The 22,121-nt window shown below is 44.6% G+C and overlaps 1 protein-coding gene across 1 annotated transcript in view; it reads right to left on the reverse strand.

Moving 5' to 3' along the window:
• Positions 1–22,121, reverse strand: part of LOC119969907 (transmembrane channel-like protein 2-A) — a 144,983-nt gene that overhangs the window by 11,569 nt on the left and 111,293 nt on the right. The window contains exon 19 of the mRNA XM_038803883.1: positions 1,477–1,555. Coding sequence (XP_038659811.1) covers positions 1,477–1,555 — 79 coding nt within the window. The remainder of the gene's footprint in view (positions 1–1,476; positions 1,556–22,121) is intronic.

Raw genomic sequence — 22,121 nt, forward strand, 5'->3', positions numbered from 1 at the left:
AAGCCTTGATGCAGTGGTGGCCATCTTTTTGGGAAGGTTTCTGCGAACACTGGGATGCAGGTATGGTTGAAGAGAGCGTCAAAGCTGCAGGTCTTGTGCTTTGAGATGCATAGCCTTCCTTCACCTGTTCTGGCTTTTTGAACCGCACTTTGTCAGGCACTTCCCTTGACCTTCACACCATGGTGGCTCTACCAGGAGAAAGAGCTCCCCGTACCATTGCTTAAGTAATCGGTGGAGCACACAAGCCTCTCCACCACACCAAGCTGGTGATCCACGTGGGTTGATGCACAAATCAACATCAAAACACATGACATCTGACACAACAAACTCAATAGCTACTGCAGAACTAAGCTGCAAAGTACCAGTTTATGATGCTGTGACATGTTAATTGCTAACATATCCATCATCAAATAATATTTTACCATAAGTCATTTTTAGCCATTCATGTACTCCTTCAAGATATTCCCTCAGTGGCTTCAGCAAGGGTGGTCCAAGTCTGCTGATGGCTGGATAAGGTCCCTTGAGATGATTGTGGGGAGTGGCCTGCAAGAGTTTTCGCCCACCCTACCTCAGCTGCAGATTACAGCATCTCAACTTCTGCAAGGGCAGTTTGACCCGGCTGGCTTTCTGGTATAAGAGCAGGCATTGTTTCAGAAGCTATTCTGTGATTGACCATTGAAAATGCTCTTAAACTCACTAGTGAATTTTATTATATGCCCGGCTGACCTATTAGAAGCCGGAAGTGGCATCACTTCAGGTGACAGCATTTTCCTGGGTTCAGGAAATTAATTAGTTGCCACCTGAACTCCCACCTGATCAGAAGGCTGGCAGATCAACAGTATCAGCAGTGACACCAGGGGCAGTGTCTGCTGTTGGGATTGTGGCTAGATGTTAAGGATGCCAGTATACCGTCCTTACAGTCAAATGGTTATTGGGTTCCAGGTGCAGTCAGACAGACTCTAGTAAGGGGAGAGGAAGGTTGGTGAGAGCAGGTGGTGTTGGTGCAAGGAGGACCATTGCCACCAAGGGCTTCTCCATGGGTTGAATAGGAGGTCTGCTTGAGGAGGCCACTAGGGTTCACTGGGCAGTCTCCCCACACAATGGAGGGCTGACATGCTGCTGGTAAAAATGACAATGGTGACAGGAAGAGGCCATTAATTGGCTACTTAAGTGGTTCAATTGGTTTCTGGGGGGAGGGTTGTCCCAATGTTGGTAAAATTGCATGGCGGTAGAGAGATAATGGGTACTCCACCTCCCACCTTTCCGTGCCATGTTACTGGCCCCACTCCACAATCCACCTCATGCCAAACCTGTTCTTAGGGGGCTGGTAAAATCCAGTCCCACGGATGCTCACCATTTCAGGGCTTGACGTTTAAGTTCTTTTCTGTATAAATTATAAACATAGAAAAACATGCGCATGCTATTTTTACTGAGTAACTATATACGCAAGATGAGTGTTTCTCAATATGAACGTACCATTTGCATCTTCTTTTTTAGCTCCAAATTAGCAGCTTCATATGTTTTTGAAGTGGCATTGAGATAGTATATGGCCAAACTGCAATTAAATAGAGTTAAAATGTCAGACATCTTAGTACTTGATAAAAACACATAATATATCCATCCAAAACACTTCTTAATCCCGTTTCAGAGTGATAATTAACATGACAGCTGCTGCTAGGACTATAAAGCATGAATTGAATATTGATTTCAAAACTGATGTTTCCCTGCTCATATAGTCACCTCAGCCCCATAAACCTTTTTTAGTAAAGTAAAAGAATTGCAAACGTGTAGGACAGCCTCCTGACTGATATTCCAGCATCATGTCCGCAGTGACCTCTGCCACTTACACCACTAAGTGTTTGGTTTTGGAGAGGCTCCCAATATGTTTGGCAGAAACTATGTCAATTAGGCAGGTACCTATCTCAAGCACACATCTTTCTTAGGAGACTACAAAATGCAGCCTTGATGCCCTGGCTGAATCCTGATCAATCTGGACTCTTTTGAAAGAGGAGAAAATTAATCACAAGTCAGAATTTTAATGCCGGTCAAGGCCAGGTGGGTGGCATACACCTTTGAGCTGATGTAGATTTGCCAGAGGACTTGGCAACACAGTGGTTGGACCAAAGGGATTTCCCGCTGGTTATCCCCAAGTCATGCCAGACATATGGGCCCAAATATCCCGTTCTCTGGATAATTGGAGATCCGACATACCCTGGAGGATATGCTGTGGGATCCCTCCAAGATGCAAACTCAAGAACTTTGTGGGAAATATCTGGGAAGTTTGAACTTCTTATAGGCAATTTGCCAGCTCTTTCGGCCTTCCCAATATCTCCAACTGTGAGTTAGCATGAAAACTTGAAGACAATACTGACTTACTGGAGAGTTACCCAGGAAAGGTTTCAGGAATGAAAATGTGATTAAATCCCTGGGTAACTATACAACTGATTCCCCGCACACTCAAAGAGCCCCACTTGATGCCCCCCCCCCACTCAACTAAACCTCATAACCTCCCCCAAATATCCCATCAAACCCTGAACCCCTGACTTCCTCAGACCCAACCTGACTAGTCGCCAATAAGCAACTCCCCCAGCCCAATCTGACCAGCCCCTAACCCAATTCAACTCCACCAACCTCCCTCCCCACCTTCCCCACCGGCCACCCAACCCACCTAGCCTTCTACCACCCTACCCACCTGACACATCTGTCATTCTATCCACTTCATACAACCCTACCCACCTGCTGCTCTGTCTGCCTACTCCCTTACTCATTTACCTTACCCACCCTACTCCCCCTTACCTCCTTCCTGAAAAGGGCTGTTTAGCACAGGGCTAAATCACTGACTTTGAAAATAGACCAAGGCAGGCCAGCAGCACAGTTCAATTCCTGTACCAGCCTCCCCGAACAGGTGCCGGAATGTGGCGACTAAGGGCTTTTCACAGTAACTTCATTTGACGCCTACTTGTGACAATAAGCAATTTTCATTTCATTTTTTCATATTTTTCATACTCTTACTTTCTCTCCATAGCTGTTTCCAAAGCAGCTTTGGGACATTTAGCCTTGTTACTTACGAAAATATGGCAGCTAGTGCCATAAAAAGGGGTCACGTGTGAGAAAAACAGATAGTTTTAAATATCTATATTTTTACTGTTAAATGCTCAAAATAAGGTATTGTTTTAAGTAGTTTTAATTGAATGTTTCTGTGTCAGGAAGGGCAAACTTATAGTTAGATTCATGTTAGGCAAATGTGTTTGCATCTGGGGGTTATTTGTTTCATTGGTTCTATTGGGCTTGAAGAGGGTTACGACATGAAGAGTGAATGGGAGAAGTAAAAGTTATTGCTTAGAAACCAGGGGTACCTTTCAGGTAGAAAGGCCTTTTGAGTATAGTTTTTAGCTGAATTCATAGGAGTTGATTTTTGAAGGCTGTAGAGGGTACATCTCTCTGATTTGCTAGAAGAAAAGCCATACCATGGAGTAATGGTTAAGAAAATAAGTGCAGGAAACTTAAAGAACAGCTAGTTAAGGAAACTATAGAAATTAAGAAAAGTTTCCAAGGGTTTTGAAGTTAAAGGAACAAAGGAAAATTAGAACTAGAGAAAAGTACTGTTCGGTAAAGCCACAGCTAAAGCCAAAAGGAAGTTGGCTCATGAGAGGCCAGAAATATATCTGAATTTGTTCTGAGGTCTGTGAGATTTTACTACAGTTTATGAGACATTATTTGAAATAATTATGAATATCGGTGGCTGGACCTCCAAGTTGGTGTAAAAGCATTGAAGAAAAAGGAAACCTGGAGCTGGATTTCTTGTTAAAAGTGGAGCAGAAGCTTTGTTTGAAGGAATAGTTTGAAAATCTCGAATAGATTCTTAATGCAAATGATTGACAGAAAGCACTGTTTACAAGCAGATTTTAAAGCGTGTCATTTTAGAAGTGGAGTTTGGAAATTATGAATCTTCTTCCAAGCATATGTGCCATGGGGTACTGGATTGTAGAAATTTAATGTATGAAATCAATAGTCAAACATTGAACGGCAGTTTGACACAATTACTTCTAAATCATTTACGTATTGTCAAAGAATATTGGCAGAGTACTCAAACACGGAATAATATAGTCAAGCCCTTCCTACCTTTAACTAGTATCTACATATAATCACACACATGCAGCAGGGGCCACTATTTGTCAATCGAAAGCAAGAACCCTGAACCATTTTTATCTCCCTTATCTTAATTGGGAAGTTCCAAAATTTAGTGCCCTGTTATTGCAGCTAAAGTAGTGTTCTTGAAAATACAGAAAAATGTGTCATTTGAAACATGGACGTCTGGCAATATCTGGTCTGAGAGGATACAGGGAAAGATCTCACAAAAGGTTAATAGCAGCTGCAAAGAGCAGGATTGTAAAATGCAGATTATCAAACACACAGGTTTCATGTGGTAAGCTAAAACAATGGCTCACACCTTCATGGAATGTAACTATCTCAGGAAGTATCTGGAAAGGCATGGATGAGAGTTTCAATTGACGAATGTTTAAAACAGGCAGGTCTTTCAGTTAAATTTTAGCATACAGCTAAAAGCAAAGTCTCACACCTTAATTGAAATAAACTCTTAGTAAACAGCTGGAAAGGATGGAAGATGCTCAGTCGAATTTGGTGTAAATTCTAAAGTGTAAAATTCTATGGACATCAAGTCAATTAAAAGAAAATTGGAGACGACCTGTCTACGGGAGACACAATTTGAAGTCAAAATCAAAGGCAAAGTTATGAGCTGGGGACAATTGGAAAATTAAGTGATTCAAAAGCAGGAAGTGGAGGTAACACCTATTGAAATCGGGGCGTTTTTTAATCAGATCTGAGAGGTGACGTTATGCGCAAAATGAATAGTTGGTTGAATTTGGATGTTTGCATCAAGGATACTTTTTGACAATCAAAATGAAACAAGCTCATTTACAATAAAGTCGTTAAAACTTGGTGACTCTTCGAAAGAGAATATAAACCTGAAGAAAGGGGACAGCGAGCAGAGCCAGCTCTCACAGCTCGGTGCATGGGAAGGACAGGACACAGCAACCGAGTTCACCAGCGAATACAACTCAAGAAGACCAGATTTTAAGAAGATTGATTGTCAAGGTGGGCCTGAAGGTCTCTACAACCAACCAGCAGCAGCCAGAAGCAAGATCTTTTTTCCTTTCTGTAAAGAAAGTGTTTGCAGCTTTTAAAAGAAAAAATATAATAATAAAATAACTTAACTTAACCTGAAAAAGTGGTTATTAGCCTACTTTACTTCCTTAACAACGCAGGACCCAGGACATCGATGCTACTAAGGGGTAAGTAGGTAATATTCTTCGGTGAAGGTATGGGTTATACTGAGGGATAACTTGAAAATATAGTTTGACCTAAATAGCACCCATCGAAGCCTGCATCGGAGTCAGGGAGTGAGAATCCCTGTTCACCATTTAGAATATTTAGGCAGCACGGTAGCATGGTGGTTAGCATAAATGCTTCACAGCTCCAGGGTCCCAGGTTCGATTCCCGGCTGGGTCACTGTCTGTGCGGAGTCTGCACATCCTCCCCGTGTGTGCGTGGGTTTCCTCCGGGTGCTCCGGTTTCCTCCCACAGTCCAAAGATGTGCGGGTTAGGTGGATTGGCCAGGCTAAATTGCCCTTAGTGTCCTAAAAAATAAGGTTAATGGGGGTTGTTGGGTTACTGGGATAGGTATACGTGGGATTGAGTAGGGTGATCATTGCTCGGCACAACATCGAGGGCCGAAGGGCCTGTTCTGTGCTGTACTGTTCTAATTCTAATTCTAATTCTAATATCGACCTTTTTTTGGTATAAGGGGAATTCTAAGAATAGTGGTGAGTTTAAAAAACATGGCGCCCAGCGTGGAGGCCTAGAATATTAGAAGTTTCTAGGTAAAGCGAGCCTAGAATATTAGAAGTTTCTAGGTAAAGCGAGGCTAGAATATTAGAAGTTTCTAGTTAAGCAGAGTAGGGGCTAGAATATTAGAAGTTTCTAGTTCCCAAGAAACGGTTGGAATATTAGAAGTTTCTAACCGGCACAAAGGCTAGAATATTAGAAGTTTCTAGTCTGTGTGAGTCAAACTTTACCTGCCGAGTTTAGTTTGGAAAGTCATGTGTGATTGGCTTTTGTAAGGATATTCTGTGGATCGAGGGGACTGAAGCTCAGGTTGGGTGTGAAAAATCAGTGGACTAGAAGATACTGACCCTGAGAAAAAGTCTGCAAGACATTTTGGTGATAGCACTAAAATCTTGCATCCATTACTGGTAAAAAAGGCCAAAGAATAAATCATCCTCAGAGTAAGGCAGATTGTGCGGACATTTTCTGGAAAACGCGGGTTTCCGGCGAGAAAAATCGGTGTTAATCACTCCGGCGTCGGGGCCTTCTTTTAAGCTGGCAATCTCCGTTCCCGGAGGGGCCAGCAGCTGACTGACGCGATACGCGTCAGTTTCACCAGCTGCGGAAGTGGTGAGACCCGGCGTTTTTTGGAGGAGGAGGAGGAGGAGAGAGACAGACCCGGCATTTTGGGGGGGGTGTGTGTTCCGGCATTTGGGGGGGGGGGTGTGTGTGTTCCGGCATTTGGGGGGGGGGGTGTGTGTGTTCCGGCATTTGGGGGGGGGGGGTTGTGTGTTCCGGCATTTGGGGGGGGTGTGTGTGTTCCGGCATTTGGGGGGGGGGGGTGTTCCGGCATTTGGGGGGGGGGTGTGTGTTCCGGCATTTGGGGGGGGGGGTGCCCCGGCATTTGGGGGGGGGTGTCCCGGCATTTGGGGTGGGGGTGTTCCGGCATTTGGGGGGGGGGTTCCGGCATTTGGGGGGGGGGGGGTTGTGGCATCGGGGGGGGGGTTTGGGGGCAGCGGCGTGCAGAGAGGGGGGGCGACCACCCCTACCCCCCTCCAAAGCCGCACCCCCCCCCACTAACGGAGGAAGGAAGGGGGGAGGAAGGAAGGGGGGGGAGGAAGGAAGGGGGGGGAGGAAGGAAGGGGGGGAGGAAGGAAGGGGGGGGAGGAAGGAAGGGGGGGGAGGAAGGAAGGGGAGGGAGGAAGGAAGGTGGGGGGGAGGAAGGAAGGAAGGGGGGGAGGAAGGAAGGAAGGGGGGGAGGAAGGAAGGAAGGGGGGGAGGAAGGAAGGGGGGGACGGAGGAAGGAAGGGGGGGGAGGAGGAAGGAAGGGGGGAGGAGGAAGGAAGGGGGGAGGAGGAAGGAAGGGGGGGAGGAGGAGAGGGGGGGTGTGGGTACCGGCCTTCAGAGGGAGGGGGACGGGGTGTGGGTACCGGCGTTAAGGGGGGGGGGTTGCGGCGTTGCGAGAGATGGGGGCGGCGTTGGAGGGGGGTAGGGGTGGTGGGGAGGGAGGTAGGGGTGGTGAGGGGAGGGGGTGGTTGGGGTAGGGGGCAGCGGCGTTCAGAGGGGGGGGGGCGATGGTGCGTTGGCCCAGGGCATCCGTAGCCCCCCCTCTCTGCACGCCGCTGCCCCCAAACCCCCCCCGATGGCCGCAACCCAATCCCCCGATGCCGCAACCCACCCCCCCGATGCCGCAACCCACCCCCCCGATGCCCCCCCGATGCCGCAACCCCTCGATGCCGCAACCCCCCGATGGCCGCAACCCCCCGATGGCCGCAACCCCCCAATGGCCGCAACCCCCCGATGGCCGCAACCCCCCGATTGCCCCCCCGATGGCCGCAACCCCCCGATGGCCGCAACCCCCCCGATGGCCGCAACCCCCCGATGGCCGCAACCCCCCCCGATGCCCCCCCGATGGCCGCAACCCCCCGATGGCCGCAACCCCCCCGATGCCCCCCCGATGGCCGCACCCCCCCGATGGCCGCAACCCCCCCTGATTTGCCCCCCCGATGGCCGCAACCCCCCGATGGCCGCAACCCCCCCGATGGCAGCAACCCCCCGATGGCCGCAACCCCCCCCGATGCCCCCCCGATGCCGCAACCCCCCGATGGCCGCAACCCCCCCGATGCCCCCCCCGATGGCCACAACCCCTGATGGCCGCAACCCCCCGATGGCCGCGACCCCCCGATGCCGCAACCCCCCGATGGCCGCGACCCCCCGATGGCCGCGACCCCCCGATGGCCGCAACCCCCGATGGCCGCAACCCCCCGATGGCCGCGACCCCCCAATGGCCGCAACCCCCCGATGCCGCAACCCCCCGATGGCCGCAACCCCCCGTTGCCGCAACCCCCCGATGGCCGCAACCCCCCGATGCCCCCCCGATGCCGCAACCCCCCGATGCCGCAAACCCCCCGATGGCCGCAACCCCCCGATGGCCGCAACCCCCCGATGCCGCAACCCACCCCCCCGATGCCGCAACCCACCCTCCCCGATGCCGCAACCCACCCCCCCGATGCCGCAACCCACCCCCCCCGATGCCGCAACCCACCCCCCCCCCGATGCCGCAACCCACCCCCGACACTGAACGGCGTCAACCATCATCAATGGTTGACGCCGTTTTAAAGGTACTTTGTTTTTCGCCGACGTGACCCGTGGCCACATCGGCGGGACTTCGGCCCATCCGGGCCGGAGTATTGTGGAATCTAAAAATATAATGAAATCCCGCCGGCGCCAGCTGTTTTCAGAGGCTGCCGGCGGGATTTGCACAACGCCGGTTTTTGGCCGGTGGGAGATTTAAAAACCCTGCGGGAGCGGGAATAACGCCGCTGCCCGCCGATTCTCCGACCCTGCGTGGGGTCGGAGAATCCCGCCCCTTGTTCGGACACGGACAGAAGCATGCAGCTGCTCAAGTGGGCAAAGTGTGCTCCAAACTGATTAAAATCATTGACGAAGAAAACATGAAAGAAATAATACAGATCCCTAGTGAACACAAAAGTAACTCTGAAGTGGCAAACAAATATATAAAACAACTGCAGAAAATGAAGCATTAGAAATGGAAAATGACGAGGAATCAGTCCTAGAATCAGATAGCACAGTAAAAACAGTAGGGTTTTCAAACAAATGTGCCAAGTAAAAGTGCAGATGAATGGGAACAGACGAGACTTATAAAAAATTATACATAGGAGGAAAGCAGATCCACTTAGTGGAAGGAGACTTTACAAATGCCCAAAAGGACGTACAAGTTAATCCTTCCAATAGAAAAGGGAAATTAGGGGCAGGAATTTCAGGGGTATTGGCTCATAGATACAATCCGGAGTTAAAGCTAAAAATGGATGAGGAGGTAGTTCTAAGAGGAGAATTTAAAGAAGGGATAGTTAGAGCCACAGCTCTGAGCCATGGGACAATGATTATACATGTGGTATCACTAAACAATTCCGGACAGCAGTATGGTATCATGGAGGAGACAGAAGTAAATCAAGCGAACATGGAAGGGATCCTGAGACATAGTGTAGGGAGAGATATTGATATGACATTATTAGGAGACGGAATATACAAAAATAACTCAAGGGAATCTCTGAGAGCAATAATAAAGACATGTGCATTAACCCCTCCAGCTAGGGCAGGTCAGATAATTAGGATTTGGCGAGAGCAATGGCCACAATTCCTTTTAGACACAGCAGGAACAAGACAGCAATCAGAATTTCAATTCAACCAAATGCCAGCACCCCTGTTAGAGATAGAAAAAACATATCCCAGTGCTTCAGATAGCCGAGAGAATTCGGACCCCGTTGAAAATTTCCCAAAGGGATACAATTTTCAATACCCAGACCCAAGTCCGTTTCAGGAAGAAAATTGGCCTAGGCAATCTGCCACACATAAAAAAGGAGCTTTTATCGATTATTTTTTTGAAACACAAGAAAGTGAAGAGGAACAAAGCCTAGTTGGGATTATTGCGCCTCCTGCGCTGGGACAGGAAGAATTATCATCCTCATCAGAGAATGAGGAAATATTAAAACCAAGGAGAAGAATAGGGAATAGAAAAAATTCTAAACCATTAGAAATAGGGGATTATAGTGATTACTGGAAACAACAACAACCTTCCATTTATCGACCAATAAATAAGGATTTACCGTATTATATGTATAATCCAGAAGCAGAAACGGTACACCATAGAGATCAGGAAGGATGGGAAAGAGGTTATATCTAGGGGACTTAAAATAGGAGAAATATTAGGAGGAAGTTAACAAATTGATTCTACAAAATTACTGGGATTACCAAACGTTACCCCCAAAGCTAAAATTTGGCAAATGAGCAAAGAGTATGACAGTTTCGGAAGAGCCATGAGTAGAGTAAGGAACAGCACAGAAACACAAGGCCAGATAATAGCAGCATTAAGACCACAAGAAAGGATACAGAATCTTCCAAGACCCCGAATAACTGCTCCTACTCCCATGGATAGGGCAAGTTATGCTCCACGGGATAGCCAAGTACCAATTGCAATGTTTGATGAATATATAGAACCGGTGGAAGATTTTGTACAACATGGTACCCCCTATCTTGGAGAAGAACCGGTACAACGACAGATACATTTCTCAGAATATAGGAAACTAGATAGAGGTGCCCCTTTAAGAACACCGTGCCCCAGAAGTGAGAAAGTAGTTCAGTCATTTACAGCAGGTCCAGAGGAAGGACAGGGAGGTATGGTACCATATAAAATAGTAGCAGCAGTAATGAAGACAGCAGGCCCAAAGAAACATGGGGAGAGTAGAATTGAGTATTCACAGAGGTTAAAACAGTTAGCGAAGAAAATGGGGGCATCAGGAGAATCCACCAAATTGATTGATTTACATACAGTGGGAGAAATAGTTACAGGCGAAGTCTCAGATTTAATAAATGAGTTAGATTTGGGAAATGAGAGAGCTAACTTAATGAAAGAAATGACAGAGGCTGCATATGCAGGGGAACACCTCACAACATATGTTGACCGAATATATGAGGTTAATAAGGAAGAGGGGGCCAATGTAGTCAGATTCCTGAGGGAATTAGGACCCAAGATTCCAGGAGGAAATAGCTTCTCAACAATACTGATAACGACCTCCAGAAGAGAAATAGGAAGAGAACTGGTCAAATTTGATTTGGCAGGCAAAGCATTTAAGGATAAACACACAAAAGGGGAACAAAAAAGAGCAGCAGCTGCCCAAAATAATGTTTCAACCCAAAATGCTCAGATTAGACCACCAAATCGACAGATACCCGACAAATCGGAACAAAATCTAACCCAACCAGCAATGCCACAACACGGGTATAATCTGCGGTCACAAGGGCCACCTCCACCACAAAATCTAAATTACTTACCAAGGGAACAATTCCTAGCCCTCAGTCGGGAGGAAAGAGACAGATTCATTGAGGATAGGAGAAGAAGAGCAGCTGGTCAGGGGAGGATTGAGCAAGGTAGATATCAACCACCAGAGTGGTACTCGGGACCCTCCCGAGGGGGATTCCGAGGAAGAGGCAGAGGAGGCCCCGGTCTAAATTGAACGGATTCGGCTTCTCCCCTTAAACAGGCTATCCAAAATCAAACAACAGAAACAGAAAAAGGAGAATTAGTAGTAGAATACAGGGGGAAAAGATTTATAGTGGACACAGGGGCTGTGATATCAATGATAAGGGAAGAAGCTGGAAATCTTACAGGAAAACAATACAGAGTAGAAGGAGCATTAGGGAATAAGGATATTAGACCAGAAATTAGATTGGGAGAATTACTTGCAATATCAGGAAATGAGAATCTGATGGCAGGAAAAGATTTAATAAAAATAGATACTGGAAAAATAAGGATATTAAAACCAATTGATAACATGGAGGAAATAAGGAAACAGAAAGAGAAAAGTATTTTAAATGACGAAGCTTGGAAGAAGATGGAAGAAGTATTAATGGGTGCAAACCTAGCGATAGGTAAGAATGACACAGGTTTAATTAGCAAGCGGTTCCAACACACAATTCACAGTGGACAACACAGACCTCAAAAACAGTATCCTTTGACCCGAGGAGCTAAGAGCGAGCTGGGGATAATAATCAAGGAATTGGAGCAGCAGGGGATTATTCAAGGGGTCACATATGCCTCAACAAATAGTCCACTTCAGGTAGTAAGAAAACCAGATGGTACATTTAGGATGGTAACAAATTACAAAGCTCTAAATAAAGTCACAAAGAAGGACAAGAGATATTTAATAAATCCACAAACTACCTTAGAGCAAGTCGCGGGAAAAACTTACTTAACTAGTATAGATTTGGCGAATGGATTCTGGAGTGTTCCATTAGACCCAGACAGCAGGGAGAAAACAGCATTCACCTTCGAAACTAAGCACTATGTATATTGTAGACTGCCACAGGGATATGTTAATTCTCCGAATCACTTTCAGGCAATAATCAGGGAACTGATTAAAGATGATTTGGCTTTAGTATATATCAATGATATATTAATTGGAGATGACGATCAGGACAAACATGTGGAAAGAGTGGCCAGGATAATTAAGACACTTAGTGAAGCAGGCTTTAAAATAGGGCTCAAGAAATGTCAAATTGGGAGAAGCGAAGTCAACTATTTAGGTTATTCAGTATCGAAGGAAGGTAGAGAGGCCAGTATTGAAATGAGGAAGAAGGTAGCTGAAATTACTGCGCCTGTTTCGAAAAAAGGGGTTCAAAAAACAATGGGAATATTGGGATATTTAAGGCCAGTCGTGAAGGACTTTAATCTTTATGCTAAACCCATTTATGAAACATTGAAAGGGGATTTTATTTGGAACAGCGAGGCCCAGAGAGGGTTAGATCAGTTAGAGACAGCAGTTGCGATATCGGGACCATTAGTTGGGAGACAAGAAGAGGATGATTTAAGCATTAAATTAGACATATATAAAAATGGATATGGTATGGTGCTTGCTAATCAAAGCAATCAGACACCTATCAAACATCTGACAGGAAACTGGTCGAGAGCTGAACAAAAGTTTTCAGACATCGAGAAATGTCTAGCAGCTATAACAAAGAGAATAGCAGAGATAGAAAACTTGTCGGGTGGTAAGAAAATTTATGTCACAACTGAGTTTTTGGAATTAAAGAAGCTAACCAAGAGACAGATTTGCCTGCAAGGTGCGAATACAGCTCGATGGGAAAGATGGGAAACCATTCTTCTAAACCCTGACTTAATGTTTATTCATAACATTAAAAAGGGACAGGAACTTGATGAACCAGTTAGTAAAACGGAGTTGGTGAATGCTTGGGTATTATATACTGATGGTAGTAAAGTCACGAAGGACGAAGAACAAGCCAGGTGGGCATTCATTTAAAAAAATTCAGGAAAAATAGTAGTGGAGGAACAGGGAATAATCTTGGATCAGCTCAGACAGCTGAGGTAGAGGGAGTATTGCAAGGGTTAAAGGAGTGTCAGCAGAGAAAGCTGCAGGAAGTAACCGTTGTAACCGATAGCTTTTTCGTGCAGCAAGGATTGGAGAAAGAATTGAAGTTTTGGAAACTAAACGGTTGGATGAACGGTGGAAATAAACTACTAGAACAGAAAGAACAGTGGGAAGAGATAGATAAAATTTTAGCCGATATGGAAATCCAGACAATTCATCAAAAAGCACACACAAAAGGAACTGGGGAACTGTGTAAGGGGAATCAGGAAGTGGATGAATTTGCCAGACTTAGGACGATAATCTTGGGGACTCTTGGGAACACAGCAGCTGACCTTCAAATGGTAATTAAGCAAATACATGAAGCCACAGGACATGGGGGTCATGTTGTAGTCACAAGGGAGTTGAAAAAGTTGGGAATTAAAATAGCCTATTGGAGACAACATTTAACTGCAGTAAGGAGAAAATGTGAGAGATATATGGCCTGTGGAGGACAGAGAGGGAATAAAACATATGGGAGCATAAAAACTGAGAAACCAATGCAAGAATGGTCATTAGATTATGCAGGACCACTTTTTCCCAGAAGCAGCAAAGGTAATTTGTACTTTTTAGTCAAAACTGATAGCTGCACGGGAGAAATTGACCTTAGAGCAACCAGCAAAGCAAATGGAGCCACGACCAAGAGGGTATTGGCAGAAATGATGACCTCCAGAGGTAGACCAGATTCGATCCGAATGGACAATGTGCCGCACTTTAGAAATAATACTGTTATTAACTTTTGTGCTGACAGAGGAATAACAATCAATTGGGCCGTGAAATATGCACCTGAGAGTAGTGGAATGGCTGAGAGGTCTGTAAGAAAAGTAAAGGACTGGATCATAAAGAATCAGAATGATAAAGGCTGGGATAAAGACAGTGAAAGAATAGTATTTGATTTTAATAGTAATCTCGGAACCTCTGTCTCCCAGGGACAAGGGGACCCAAGTGAATCTGGGAATTATCAAGTAGGAGACGAAGTTTGGGTGAAGCTACCAACTAAGACTGCAGGGAAAATCATCCGTGAAGCTGTAAAATGTAAAGACAAGATTGTTCAGATTCTGGGTACACATACAGTTGAATTAGAGAAGCATGGTGTCTGGAGCAAAAGAAATTGTATCACAATTAAAACACATAACCCAATTGGTGAAAAGACAGTGAATTAAAACCTGTTAGCAGCATTGAGTGGACAGATGATAAAGTTCAAATGTCATGTTTGGATCTTACTTTCATAAAAATCCAGTCGTAATCAAAATAAAGTAATTAAAGTAAATACAGTAGCAATATCAGGAATGTATCAGGGTATGGTTTTGACCAGATTGGATCACTGGGTGAGCAAAAGAGGAGTTTGAAATTCTTCGCATCTCACTCAGGGGTGCAATGACAGAAGGAGGAGGCTTAACAGGCCTTAATTATATGATGTACATCAATGATATGGAAAATAAACCAGTTCAAAAAGAAATGGTGGCAAAAGAAATCCGGAAGTCCTGGAGAGGGCACTTCTGGGGGAATCCAAATGAAAACAGAAGGTACAAATTAAAGAATAGGGCCCTCTCCACCCTTGATCTGTTCATTTTATTTTTCAGGTGGGGAAAAAAATAAATAACAAACCAGTTTACAAGAAGGAAGAGAACTACGCTCCAGAGAATAATCTTTTAGACAGGATTGGGGGAAATCTAATGATACAATTGGCTACAAATTTGAGGGAATTAAATGAAAGAGCCCGGAGGAAAACTTTACGGGTTAGAAACAAATCAAAATATCAAATTATTACTGAACAGTGAAACCTCCGGTCAGACATCTCTAACTGGCCATTAGCTGATGGATGATCTGTGGTCTCCATGGGGTATGTACTACGCGGTGGAATTATTAAGGATCTCGGCAGACAGCAGCGACTGACGAGGAACCCCAACATGATAAATGACAATCGTTTAAGAATTTTTGTAGCTTGATACCACGGCGGGAAAATTGTTACCAATGCAGCAAAACAATATTGCATTGAAGAGATGTAATTGTTATTAAAGAAAGAAATTTCATGTAAATTGATAGGGACTGCTGTATATATATGATAAGGGGGGTAGGTGTGCCGTTAAAGAACTTGATCCGCATTTCTAAACTGTGTGAATGTTTTAATAGCGGGAATAGTCGTAGTTTAGTGTGTTTTCTTGATTTAACTAATAGAACAGTACAAATAATATTGATGTTGTTTATATGTCATATTTAGTATGTAATGACTATTGGTCCCAAAGCCAAGAAGGGATGTTTCGATATTGTACCTTATTTCTGGTATTTAAATTGTGATAACAGTTGAAAATATGTAAAGTTGTAACACACAGTCTATTTGTGTGGTTAGGTAATGAATAATGTGTTAAGATAAGACTTAATTTTTTTTACTGTGTATTTAACAATAGGGAGAATCTATTTGGAAAAGTGACAGTTCAATGTGGTTTTGCAAATGCTGTAATGGAAAATATACACTTTCATGTTGTAAGGGAAACGATGATAGACAAAAGGGATTTGAAGGAAATTTGTCAGAAAGATATTCTCTCATGTAAACCAGGGGTTGGCAGACATACATGGTTCACGACAATGTTAGACATTACTGTGGGGAAGTTAGGAATATAAGCAGGATCGATTGAACCTTTTAAATAAATGAAACTAGGGGATCAGTGGGTGGTACATGATATCATAATTACCATTCCAATCAGAAATGGAAAGCAATTGTTACCTCCCTGAGCAGCTATGGCTATGGTTCACGGTAATTGGACTTGAGGAAGAAAAACAAGACTCTTATCGACACTGGTCTGAGATATGGATACATTTACGAATTGATTTCGGTGCACAATTTAAAATTGCAACACATGCATACAAATGACAAAGATCGGGGATATATGTTAGTACAATTGGATGGGGGGACAATTAACCAAATTATATAGTTATGTTTCAAATGTCAAGACGGGGTGTTCTTGAAAATACAGAAAAATGTGTCATTTGAAACATGGAAGTCTGGCAATATCTGGTCTGAGAGGATACAGGGAAAGATCCCACAAAAGGTTAATAGCAGCTGCAAAGAGCAGGATTGTAAAATGCAGATTATCAAACATACAGGTTTCATGTGGTAAGCTAAAACAATGGCTCACACCTTCATGGAATGTAACTATCTCAGGAAGTATCTGGAAAGGCATGGATGAGAGTTTCAATTGACGAATGTTTAAAACAGGCAGGTCTTTCAGTTAAATTTTAGCATACAGCTAAAAGCAAAGTCTCACACCTTAATTGAAATAAACTCTTAGTAAACAGCCGGAAAGGATGGAAGATGCTCAGTCGAATTTGGTGTAAATTCTAAAGTGTAAAATTCTATGGACATCAAGTCAATTAAAAGAAAATTGGAGACGACCTGTCTACGGGAGACACAATTTGAAGTCAAAATCAAAGGCAAAGTTATGAGCTGGGGACAATTGGAAAATTAAGCGATTCAAAAGCAGGAAGTGGAGGTAACACCTATTGAAACCGGGGCGTTTTTTAATCAGATCTGAGAGGTGACGTTATGCGCAAAATGAATAGTTGGTTGAATTTGGATGTTTGCATCAAGGATACTTTTTGACAATCAAAATGAAACAAGCTAATTTACAATAAAGTCGTTAAAACTTGGTGACTCTTCGAAAGAGAATATAAACCTGAAGAAAGGGGACAGCGAGCAGAGCCAGCTCTCACAGCTTGGTGCATGGGAAGGACAGGACACAGCAACCGAGTTCACCAGCGAATACAACTCAAGAAGACCAGATTTTAAGAAGATTGATTGTCAAGGTGGGCCTGAAGGTCTCTACAACCAACCAGCAGCAGCCAGAAGCAAGATCTTTTTTCCTTTCTGTAAAGAAAGTGTTTGCAGCTTTTAAAAGAAACAATATAATAATAAAATAACTTAACTTAACCTGAAAAAGTGGTTATTAGCCTACTTTACTTCCTTAACAACGCAGGACCCAGGACATCGATGCTACTAAGGGGTAAGTAGGTAAAATTCTTCGGTGAAGGTATGGGTTATACTGGGGGATAACTTGAAAATATAGTTTGATCTAAACAGCACCCACTGAAGCCTGCATCGGAGTCAGGGAGTGAGAATCCCTGTTCACCATTTAGAATATCGACCTTTTTTTGGTATAAGGGGAATTCTAAGAATAGTGGTGAGTTTAAAAAACAGTAGGATCAGTTAACAGCAAAGGAACAGGATCAAATCTGGAATATTTCAGATCGCCATGGCTCAGCTACTCATTGGGGACATTTTTCCAGTCCCATCCACCGCTGGAATTATCATGGGCAGGACAGAAAAAAAATCACAGACCAGTTAATCTCCATTGATCTCCGGCGGGAATTTTGTTGCAGACGCAACCAATAATCCTGCCCATCAAATTAATTCTTTAAGCTATCTGGGGAGCTGTTTAATGCAATTAGCTTAGAAATCTATACATAATTCAAAATCAATTTGGGATTGCTGAATGAATTTTTAATGCCTTTTGAATTGACTATTTTAAAGTAACTTGTAAAAAATGTCAATTTAAAAAATACAATTGACAGGAATTTATTTTACTAATAAGGAAGTTAAACAAATATGAAATTGATTATAAAATAACTATTGATGGGCAGCACGGTTGCCTAGTGGTTAGCACAACCGCCTCACGGCACTGAGGTCCCAGTTTGGATCCCGGCTCTGGGTCACTGTCCGTGTGGAGTTTGCACATTATTCCCGTGTCTGCGTGGGTTTCGCCCCCACAACCCAAAAATGTGCAGAGTAGGTGGATTGGCCACGTTAAATTGCCCCTTAACTAGAAAAAATAATTGGCTAATCTAAATTTATTTTAAAAAAATAACTATTGATGCAATATATTGACATAAACATTGAGCTATATCTATCAATTAAAGTTACAATTTTGTGCCCCCAACCAAGCTGTTCCAGTACAGCTACAACACTGGCATCTACCTGATAAAGTGGAAAATTACCAAGGTATATCCTCGCACAAGAAACAGGACAAACCCAACCTGGCCAATTAACACCCCATCAGTCTACTCACAATCATCAACAAAGTGATGGAATGGGTCATCAACAGTGCACTTACACAGCAATAAACTGCTCACGAACACTCAGTTTGGATTCTGCCAGGCACACTCAGCTCCTGACTTCAATACAGCCTTGGTTCAAACATGGACAAAAGAGCTGAATGCCAGAGGTGAGGTGAAAGTGACTGCCCTTGACATCAAGACATCATTTGACCGAATATGGCACCGAGGAATCCAAGCAAAACTAGAGTCAATGGGAATCAGGGGGAAAACTCTCCACTGGTTGGAGTCATACATGGCACAAAGGAAGATGGTTGTGATGGTTGGAGGTCAATCATCTCAGCTCCAGGAAATCACTCCCGGGGAACCAGAGAAGACACAGCAAAGCTGGGTGGGGAGGAGGTGCTTCTTATCCCTGGTAAGTGACTGGTAAGTAGTTTTTTTTTTCATTTGTCTATTTATTTTATTTTTTTCTTTCTTTTTTGTAATTGGAGTTGTATAAGTTAACCTAATGTTTAAGACATGGCAGGAGATCCCAGACCCATGTCATGCTCCTCGTGCGCAATGTGGGAGCTCAGGGATAAGTCCACTGACCCTGGCTCCTTCACGTGCAAGACGTGTGTCCAGCTGTTCAACCGCTTGACGGCTCTGGAGCTGCGGATGGACTCGCTTTGGAGCATCCGCGATGCTGAGGACATCGTGGATAGCACGTTTAGCGAGTTGGTCACACCGCAGGTGAAAATTACCGAGGGAGACAGAAAATGGGTGACCAAAAGACAGAGCAAGAGTAGGAAGGCGGTGCAGGTGTCACCTGCGGTCATCTCCCTGCAAAACAGCTATATCGCTTTGGATACTGTTGAGGGAAATGGCTCACTAGGGGAAAGCAGCAGCAGCCAGGTTCATGGCAACATGGCTTGCTCTGCTGCGCAGGTGGGCAGGAAGAAGAATGGCAGGGCTAGAGTGATAGGGGACTCAATCGTAAGGGGAATTGATAGGCGGTTCTGCGGACGCAATCAAGACTCCAGGATGTTATGTTGCCTTCATGGTGCAAGGGTCAAGGATGTCTCAGAGCAGCTGCAGGACATTCTGGGGAGGGGGGTGGGGGGATGAACAGACAGCTGTCGTGGCAAACAAAGGCACCAATGACATAGGTAAAAAAATGGGATGAGGTCCTACAAGCTGAATTCAGGCAGTTAGGAGTTAAACTAAAAAGTAGGACCTCAAATGTAGTGATCTCAGGATTTTTACCAGTGCCATGAGCTAGTAAGGGTAGGAATATCAGGATAGATAGGATGAATACGTGGCTCGAGAGATGGTGCAAGAGGGAAGGATTCAAATTCCTGGGGCATTGGAACCAGTTCTGGAGGAGGCAGGGACAGTACAAACCAGACGGTCTGCACCTGGGCAGGACTAGAACCGATGTCCTGGGGGGATGTTTGCTAGAGCTGTTGGGGAGGGTTTTAACTAATGTGGCAGGGGGACGAGAACCGATGCAGGAAGTTGGAGGGAAGTAAAACTGGGCCAGAAATAAAAAGCAGTAAGGGGGCAAGTGTAAGGCAGAGAAGCCAGAGTCAAAAATCAAAAAAGGGCCACAGTACAGGGCACAGTGACGGAGGAGAGTGTAAAAAGGGATGTGGCCAATGCAGGATTGAGGGTATTGTACCTAAATGCGTGCAGTATACAGAACAAGGTAAATGAGCTTGTTGCGCACATTGAAATTGGCCGGTACGAAGTTGTGGGCATCACAAAGACATGGCTGCAAGGGGATCAGGGCTGGGATCTATATATGCAAGGATATATGCCCTATCGAAGGGCCAGGCAGATGGGTAAAGGGGGCGGGGTTGCATTGTTAGTAAGGAATGAAGTTAAATCGATGGCAAGGATCGATTTAAGATCTGAAGACATAGAATCTCTGAGGGTAGAGTTGAGGAATCGCAAAGGTAAAAAGACCCTGATGGGAGTTATGTACAGGCTCCCTAGCAGTAGTCAGGATGTGGGGCAGAAAATAAATCTGGAGATAGAAAAGGCATGTTAAAAAGGCAATATTACAACAGTCATGGGGGACTTCAGTATGCAGGTGGACTGGAAAATCAAGTTGGTAGTGGATCCCAAGAAAGGGAATTTGTGGAATGTCGAAGAGATGTATTTTTGGAGCAGCTTGTGACAGACCCGATGAGGGAACAGGCAGTTTTGGATTTAGTGATGTAGAATGAGGCAGACTTGATTAGGAAACTGAAGGTGAAGGAACTTTAGGGAGCAGTGACCACAATATGATAGAATTTACCCCACAGTTTGAGAGGGAGAAGCTGCAATCAGATGTAACGGTATTACAATTAAATAAGGGTATCTACAAAGACACGAGGGAGAAGCTGGCCAGAGTTGATTGGAAAAGGAGCCGATCAGAGAAGACAGTGGAACAGCAGTGGCAGGAGTTTTTGGGGGTTATTCGGGAGGCACAACAGAAATCCATCCCAAGGAGGAGGAAACATGCTAAGGGGAGGACAAGGCATCCATGGCTGACAAGGGATGTCAGGGCAGCATAAATGCTAAAGAAAAAACATACAAAGTTGTGAGGATTAGTGGGAAACCAAAAGATTGGGAAGCCTTTAAAAGTGAGCAGAGGCCAACTAAAGATGCAATAAGGGGGGGAGAAGATGAAGCATGAGTGCAAGCTAGCCAGTAATATGAAAGAATATAGAAAGAGGTTTTTTAATATATAAAAGGTAAGAGAGACAAAAATAGACTTTGGACCACTAGAAAATGTGGCTGGCGAAGTAATAATAGGAAACAAAGAAATGACCTGACCTGGAAGACACCAGTGGGATGCCCGAGTTCCAGGAGAACCAGGGGGCAGAGGTGAGTGCAGTGACCATTACTAAGGAGAAGATTCTGAGAAAACTGAAAGGGCTGAAGGTGGATAAGTCACCTGGACTGGATGGACTACACCCCAGGGTCCTAAAAGAGATAGCTAAGGAAATTGTGGAGGCATTAGTGATGATCTTTCAGGAATCACTGGAGGCAGGAAGGGTCCCAGAGGACTGGAAGGTGGCTAATGTAATACCACTGTTTAAGAAGGGAGGGAGGCAGAAGACGGGAAATTATAGGCCGGTTAGTCTGACTTCGGTCATTGGTAAGATTTTAGAGTCTGCTATTAAAGATGAGATCATGAAGCACTTGGAAGTGCGTGATAAAATAGAACTGAGTGAGCACGGTTTTGTCAACGGGAGGTCGTGTCTGACAAATCTGTTAGAGTTCTTTAAGGAGGAAACAAGCAAGTTAGACAAAGGAGAACCAGTGGACGTGATTTATTTAGATTTCCAGAAGGCCTTTGACAAGGTGCTGCACGGGAGACTGTTAAATAAGTTAAGAGCTCATGGTGTTCAGGGTAAGATCCTGGCATGGATAGAGGATTGGCTGACTGGCAGAAGGCAGAGAGTGGGGATAAAGTTTTTTTTTTCAGGATAGCAGCCGGTGACTAGTAGTGTGCCTCAGGGGTTTGTTCTGGGTCCACAACGTTTCACAATATACATTAACAATCTGGAAGAAGGTACTGAAGGCACTGTTGCTAAGTTTGCAGATGATACAAAGATCTGTAATGGGACAGGTAGTATTGAGGAAGCAAGGGGGCTGCAGAAGGACTTGGATAAGCTAGGAGAGTGGGAAATGAAGTGGCAAATGAAATACAATGTGGAAAAGTGTCAAGTTGTGCACTTTGGAAGGAGGAATTTAGGCACAGACTATTTTCTAATTGGGGACATGCTACGGAAAGCAAAAGCACAAAGGGAT

The sequence above is a fragment of the Scyliorhinus canicula genome, chromosome 8, assembly GCF_902713615.1.
Source record: "Scyliorhinus canicula chromosome 8, sScyCan1.1, whole genome shotgun sequence".
Classification (NCBI taxonomy): domain Eukaryota; kingdom Metazoa; phylum Chordata; class Chondrichthyes; order Carcharhiniformes; family Scyliorhinidae; genus Scyliorhinus; species Scyliorhinus canicula.